Genomic DNA, 7658 nt, shown 5'->3' with positions numbered 1-7658 from the left:
CTGTTGATGCAGCCTAGAACTGTGTTGGCTTTTTTGGCAGCTGCTGCACATGGCTGGCTCCTATTTAAATGGTTGTCCACTAGGACTCCAAGATCCCTCTCACAGTTACTACTATTGAGCGAGGTACCTATACTGTACTTGTGCATTTTCTTTTTCTTGCCTAAATGTAGAAAACCTTACTCTTTTCACCCTTGAATTTCATTTTCTTAGATGTTCACATCTGTCAAGATCCATATGTACCTTGAGCCTGTCTTCTGGAGTGTTGCCTATTCCGTCCAATTATTACTGCAAAGCTCAAACAATTTTGGCCACCATCTCTAAACAGTTTAGAGATAATACACCTTCGATGTGAGGCCCAAATGCATCCCCTGAGGGCATTATATTAATTCCCACATACCATTTTTAAGCAATTCTGGGGGGGAAATCAGACTCCCGGCTACAAAAGGCGTCTTCTCACACAAGTCCTTAATCTCCAGGATTAGGGGATTCTCTTTAATGATTGCTCAAGACTAGGAAAAATCTGCCAATCGAAGCTTTGGGTTGAGTTAGTTTTCTCTGGGTTGGCTCCTCATCGTTGGTGTATAATTATAGCTGAGTCTAACTACTAGGACTAAAATGCCAGAGTCACTGATAATTTGAGAGAATACACAGCCGCTTTTGTCATCCTGTACTCCGGATCTTTGAGTTGACGCTGTGATTAGAGGAACCACGCCAAGGTTTCGGGGAGATATCTCACTCGGCGGAACAAAGCAAATATCATTTATCCTCCAGCATCCAACCTGTGCAAAGAGAACCTGGCCTGCCAACAGGTGTGCCTTTGTCTGCCCACCTGTCCTGTCCTATATATATTTCGGTGGCTACAAAGGACAGGAGTGTAAATATGATGAAAAAAAGATTACAAGGACAGGTATGTTGAGATGGGGCGGAAAGGTTTTTAACTCAACCAGCAAGAGAGAGTTAGGATTAACAAGGTCTTCATTGGCTATGTGAAGGATATCACAGAAATTTAACAGTTGGAAGGGACCTTGTAGGTCATCTAGTCCAACCCTCCCCCTCGCCGCCCAAGCAGGAGACCCTACACCATTTCTGACAAATGGCAGCCCAGTCTCTGGTTCACAACAAAAATTAGAAGGATAGGTTTTCTGGAACCCTGGGAAGATTTAAAAAAAAATGAGATTTAGGAGAAGGAATGGAACCTAATCAAGGAGAGCAGGAGAAATTCAGATGGTAGGAAGTTGGATTTTTTTTGGACCTCTCTTTTACTTCACCACAAATGGTGCCAATTGGACAAGGATGGGAAAAGAAGAAATGAAGTGACTTTCTTCTGGGAAATCCTGGTTCACTGGTTGAATTGTCAGATTTATTTATTTCCATAAAGACATTTTTAAATTGCCCAATGGCGTCATCTGCAGGCTGGGAATAATATTACAAGGCCATTCAAACTTTTTCTCTCCTTTTCAGTTATGGCTCATTCTTGGAGAAGTCGCTGCTGTTTTCTTGGTAAGGTTTTTCAGAAGGGGTTTCTTCTTCTTAGTGCTGAGCAAGATGGGCTGGGCCAAGCTCACCCAGCCAGCTTTCGTGCCTAAGGCAGGACTAGAACTCACCGACTCCTGGCAATTGGCTCAAAATCACCCAGCTGGCTTTCATGCCTAAGGCAGGACTAGAACTCTTCATCTCCTGGTGAATGACTCAAAGTCACCCAGCTGACTTTCACGCCTAAGGCCGGGCAAGAGTTGCTGTGTGGCCAAACAACTTCTTCTAAAAATGTTGGTTTGTTCTTGTTTTCCAGTTTGGAAAATCTTTACTCTTTTTGTCAAAGCATTGTGCTGTGTCCAGATGAAGTGATTACATTCATAATGGGAGCTTGGCCAAGTGGAAAGTGATATGGACTAAACTGGTCATTGGAGTTGGAGAAGAGCAAAGCAGAAAGGAAACACGTTCTTAATTTTAATTTTTCCCATTGTAATTGACATTTACTCTTGGACTGCATCCCTATCAAGATTCTGATCAGATCCGAAAGGAATTCCAGATCGCTGCGTTCCCACAACTTCTCTCCAAGGGCTGAGGATAAAGCCTGCAATTGCCTGCCTGCTATACACAGGCTTCCTCCTTCTGCCAGATTCTGCTCAGAGCCCAGCTGGGGGAAAGGGGAGGAATCAGATGGGATGTTCCTCTTGTGTCCATTAAACTCATATCAACTGGGGGGGAGGGAGAGGGGGGGGGGAGGAGAGCAATTGTCTTCAGCGGATAGTTCAGATTGAGATGGCTTAAAAGGAATACTTGGTCAACAGATTCTTCCTCATCTCTGCAAGTTCCCAGGAGAGAAGCTGTTGGACTTCGGGTTTTGAAAACTGTACAATCAATTGTAATTAGGTAGATGAGAGGGAGAGAGAGATGATAAGGATAGATAGATAGATAGATAGATAGATAGATAGATAGATAGATAGATAGATAGATAGAGATAATCAATAGAGGATAGATGAAAACATGATAGATAGATGATAGATAGATAGATAGATATAGATAGATGAGATAAATAGATAGATAGATAGATAGATAGATAGATAGATAGATAGATAGATGATAGATGAGATAGATAGATATGATAGATGGATGATATAGACAGATAGACAGATAGATAGATGAGGTAGATAGATAGATAGATAGATAGATAGATAGATAGATAGATAGATAGATAGATGAGAGAGAGAATGAAAGGTATAGCAGAAGATAAATGATAGATGATATATTACATAGATAGAAAATAATTAGAGGAGAGAGGGGGGAAGGGAAAGGAAGGGAGGGGAAGGGAGAAGAGAGGGGAGAAGAGAATGGTTTTTATTTATAAACCACCCAGCCATTCAGGCGTTGGGCGTCCTATCCCTTAAATTCAAAAGCAAACATCTCCAAGCCAAGCCAGGCCTCTGATCCAGTCAAACAAGACAGCCATTGTGGTCGCCCCATAGCTATTATTCCCCCCAGAGATAAAACCTTTTCAGAAGGCAAAAGGCCACCACTTATGGAAAGCAGACACCGGCCAGCAAGTCCTCCACAGCTCTCTCTCTCTCTCTCTCTCTCTCTCGCTCTCGCTCTCGCTCTCGCTCTCGCTCTCGCTCTCAGCTCTGCTAAAGAAATAATTTGTGATGCTAATGCCTGAGGATTGCAGGGAGGGGGTGGGGGGGTGGGGATGCAGGGCCAAAAGGGCCCCTGATGCAAGAAGAAGAAGAAAAAGGAAGGCCAAATACATTTCAAAGCGCAGAGAAGTAAAAATGAGCTGTCAGAACATATTGGCTCTCAGAAAAGGGGGGTGGCAGAATTTCCCCTGTTCCTCTTAAATGCTCCTTTCCCACGCTCTGCTTGCGGGAGAATTTTGCATTCTCTCTCCAGACTTCCCAGCCAATCAAACAGATGAAACGATTCACAGTCCAGGCTGAGCTCTTTGGTCAGCCACGCCACCCCCCACCCCCCAAAAATAAAAATACTTCCCAGAAGCTTTTCATAATTCTCCAGCAGCATTTTCACATTCCGCTCTCCCTCCTGTGTGATGACCACTTTTTCCTAAACAGAGCAAAGCCTGAAAATATGTCCAGCAATATGTTGCAGATGCCGGATTAAAAGAGAGAGAGAGAAAGAAAAAAACAAAAAGGAAAGGATGGAAAGGAAAGGAGAAAGGAAAGGAGAAAGGGGAGAAGGAAAGGAAAGGAGAAAGGGAAGGGAAAAGGATAGGAGAAAGGAGAAAAGAGAAAGGGGAGAAGGAAAGGAAAAAGGAAAGAAAAGAAAAAGGAAAGAGAAAGGAAGGGGAAAGGGGAAAGGGGAAAGGGGAGAAGGAAAGGAAAGTAGAAAGGAAAGGAGACCCAGTAGCGGAATTTTGAGTAGTTCGGAGAACCGGCAAATATCACCCTTGGTTGACCCCGCCCGCATCTATTCTCTGCCTCCCGAGTCCCAGCTGATTGGAAGGGAATGGGGATTTTGCAGTATCCTTCCCATGCCACGCCCACCAAGCCACGCCCACAGAACCAGTAGCAAAAAAAAATTGAATCCCACCACGGATTTATATTTGTGGCTTAGGGCGTTCAAGGAAAGTGTCTTCAGGTGTGCAGTGTTGGAGGAGAGTCCCAACTGAGCATTGTGAATGGTATTCTGTCTCCGGAAGACAAGATAATAAGAGAGACAAGACAGATAAGATAACCTTCATGACGGCTTTTCCTGGCACACATTAAAAACCTGTGCATCTTTTTGTGGTCGTTTGGACAGGCGTGCTGGGAAGGGGGGGGCTGCGTGTGAGTGTTTCTGTGTGCATCCAATTGTTGCCGCCCGAGTGAGCTGTGGCAGGGCGAGACGGCCAAGTGGGAAATTATGATTTGCTGGGTGGGGAGGCAAAATTGGAGGGCTGCAGATCATGACCGGCTTGGTGGGGGTAGGGAGGGGTGTCACTTGCATGTGTGAAGAGCGTTTACTGTGCTCCAGGGACTGTGGAAGTGTGGAAGGCGTATGAGGGAGCCCAGTTGTTTTGCTGCAGGCATCTTCCAGTGAGCCTCCTCAGTCCCCTCGGCTGCTCCAGGTAAGTTCATTTCTTTCTAAGGGGAGAAATTCAGGAGACAGGCAGGCAGGCAGCCGAGTGTTTACTGCTATTGTTTGGAAATAATGGATTAGCAGTTGGAAAGAGGCTGCAGGCACAGAATATTCTAATAGTTGGATCCTGTCCTCCCCCTCAAGAAATTCAGAGGGCTGATGCCTTCCCCACCTCCTGTTCCTAGTAGTTGTGGGAAGAGAGGAAAGAAAGAAAGAAAGAAAGAAAGAAAGAAAGAAAGAAAGAAAGAAAGAAAGAAAGAAAGAAAGAAAGAAAGAAAGAAAAAGAAAGAGAAAGAAAGAGAAAAAAAAGAAAGAAAGAAAGAGGGAGGGAGGAAGAAGGAAGGGGGAGGGAGGGGGAGGGGGGAGAAAGAAAGAGAAAAAGAAAGAAAGAAAGAGAGAGAGAGGGAGGGAGGGAGGAAGAAGGGGAGGGAGGGAAGGAAGGAAAGAAGGAAGAGGAAGGAAGGAAGGATGGGGAGGGAGGGAAGGAGGACAGAAGAAAAAAAGAAAGAAAGAAAGAAAGAAAGAGGAAGGAAGGAAGGATGAAGGAAGGGAAAGGGAGGGGAGGGAGGGAGGGAGGAAGGGAGGGAGGAAGAAAGAAAGAAAGAAAGAAAGAAAGAAAGAAAGAAAGAAAGAAAGAAAAAGAATTTTAGCCTCTTATTTTATCAATGATTCACAAGCTGCAATCCTGGGGCTTCCAAACTGTCCATTTGTGAGATCACTCTGTGCTGGGGAAAGTCAGAAAAAAGAAGTGTGAAATTATAATGACACTTTGCAGAAAGAGGGAGGAAGGAAAGAGGAAGGAAGGAAGGAGAAAAGCGAAGAAAGAAAGATCTTTTAGAGGAAGGAAGGAAGGAAGGAATAACAGAGTGGGAAGGGACCTTGAAGGTCTTCTAGTCCAACCCTCAGCTCAGGCAGGAAGCCCTGTTCCCTTTCAGACAAGTAATCGTCCAAGTTCTTCTTAAAATCCTCCAGCATTGGAGCCCCCACAACTTCTGGAGGCAACTTCCCGTCCACCGAAGGAAGAAAAACCGTTCACTTCGGGGGTCTTTATGGGAAGATTTGCTACACTTTCTTAGCTGACGCCCCACCTTTTCATTTAAAAACAAAACCCCCTCGTGGGCAGTAACCTCCCTTCTCTCCCTTCTTCTTGAAACCTCTGCTCTTCCCCCTCAAACCTCACTAGCTCCTTCTCAGCTCGCCCAGGTCCTAACCACGTCCTTTCTTTCCCCACCCACCCACCCATGTCGCCTCCACCAGCTATGAACCTCTCCGTTCTCGGGAGCCAGCCGGAGCCGTGGACGATGCCACCCAACCTCCCTCTGTCGGGGCAGCCCAACGGGAGCCGCGGGTTGGCTTGGGCCGAGGTAGAGAAACTGCTCTTCCTGTTTGACGAAGATCCGGTCATCCTCAGCCTCGCCGTCCTCTACCTGGCGTCCTTCTTGGTGGGGTTGGTGGGCAACGTCCTCTCCCTCCGGATGCTGACTCGGAAGCGGAGGGAGCCCATGCCCAGCCTGAATGCCACCCGCAGCCTCCTGATCAACTTAGCCATCTGTGACCTGATGGTGGTTTGCATCTGTATGCCCATCACGACCGGGAACCTGATCTACAAGGCCTGGGTCTACGGAGACTTGCTCTGCAGGGCGGCGCCATTCATCCAAGCTCTCTCCGTCTCCGCCAGCATTCTCAGCCTGACGGTGATCAGCGTGAATCGCTATTACAGCCTACACAACCCCCTGAGAGCCCGATCCTTCTTCACCCGGAGGAAGATCTTGAACACCATCTTGGTGATTTGGGTCTTCTCTTCGGGCATCTGCATGCCCCTCGTGTTCACCAACCGACCAGAGGAGATCGGGGTGGGCGCCCACGATGTCCCGTTGGTGTTCCCCATTTGCCGTGAGGTGTGGGCCCGGGAAGAGCTCAAGCAAAGCTACAATGTCTTCCTCTTCTGTGCTCTCTACTGCCTGCCGGTCTCCTTCAACGTGGTCATCTGCTTCTTGACCGTCCGTCGGCTCTGGAGGCCCACCAGCACCCTGAGAGACGGCGGCGCCTTGAAGGAGAACTTGCTGGCTTCCAGGCTGAAGACCCGCCGGATGGTTGCTCAAATGGTCATCGCCTTAGTCCTGCTCTTTGCCATTTCCTGGCTGCCCTTTTACCTGGTGGACATCTGGATAGAGTTCCACAGCCCCAAGTCCTTGAGGGATGAAGAGCCATCTCCACTGGTCTTGCAACTGCGGGCTTTTTCTCAATGGCTTAGCCTCACCAACTCCAGCCTGAACCCCATCTGCTACTGTTTTGTGGGGAGCCTGTACAGATCGGCGAAGGAAATGAGGAGCAGGTACCAGAAGAAGGTGGCTTCTCTTCTCAGCTTCTCCCCCTCGGAAAAGAGCTGGCTGTCTTCCCTTCCTGAGATGCTTTCTCATGGGAGGTCGGTGAACTCGGCTATAAAAGAACCTGACTTAACAACCCAAAAAGAAGCTAACAATGGCCGCAACCACAGCTGCAGTAGTCTGGTCTAAGATCACCTTATATATCAACTACGGTTATGGTAAAGGTTCCCCTTGCACATATGTGCTGGTCGTTCCCAACTCTAGGGGGCGGTGCTCATCTCCATTTCAAAGCCGAAGAGACAGTGCTGTCTGAAGACGTCTCCATGGAAGAATAAAATCTGTTCTTCGTGATCTGCAAAAGACAGCGTGGTGAACTCGTTATATTAAGCTGGCCAGGTTTATAAACCATAATTTGGAGCTTTAAGACCTTAACTAGGAATTGTGGCCTGCCCAGGTTGCAAGGCTGCAAGCAAGCCATGGCTTAACACGATGGGCAATTGGATGGAAGCGGTGGCTCAGGGGCTAAGACGCTGAGCTTGTCAATCAGAAGGTTGGCAGTTTGAATCCCTAGTGCCGCGTAACGGAGTGAGCTCCCGTGACTTGTCCCAGCTTCTGCCAATCTAGCAGTTCGAAAACAGTAGCAAAATAGGGACCACCTTTGGTGGGAAAGGAACAGTGTTCTGTGCACCTTTGGAGTTGAGTCATGCAGGCCACATGACCACGGAGACGTCTTCGGACAGGGCTGGCTCTTCGGCTTTG

At 47.4% G+C, this 7658-nt stretch overlaps 1 protein-coding gene across 1 annotated transcript; it reads left to right on the top strand.

The window, feature by feature from the left end:
• Nucleotides 1–4494: 4494 nt before the first annotated feature.
• LOC309398520 (QRFP-like peptide receptor) lies at nt 4495–7088 on the top strand (the record flags this gene model as incomplete). The annotated part of the gene is made up of 2 exons (XM_081965486.1): nt 4495–4561; nt 5830–7088. The coding sequence occupies exon 2, from the start codon at nt 5832–5834 to the stop codon at nt 7086–7088; it is 1257 nt and encodes a 418-aa protein (XP_081821612.1). The 5' UTR covers nt 4495–4561; nt 5830–5831.
• Between the last annotated feature and the right edge of the window lie 570 nt (nt 7089–7658).

Source organism: Natrix helvetica (assembly GCF_964273705.1).
Source record: "Natrix helvetica genome assembly, chromosome: 13".
NCBI lineage: Eukaryota > Metazoa > Chordata > Lepidosauria > Squamata > Natricidae > Natrix > Natrix helvetica.
The sequence above is the reverse complement of the archived record's forward strand: the minus strand, read 5'-3'. Positions and strand labels throughout refer to the sequence as shown.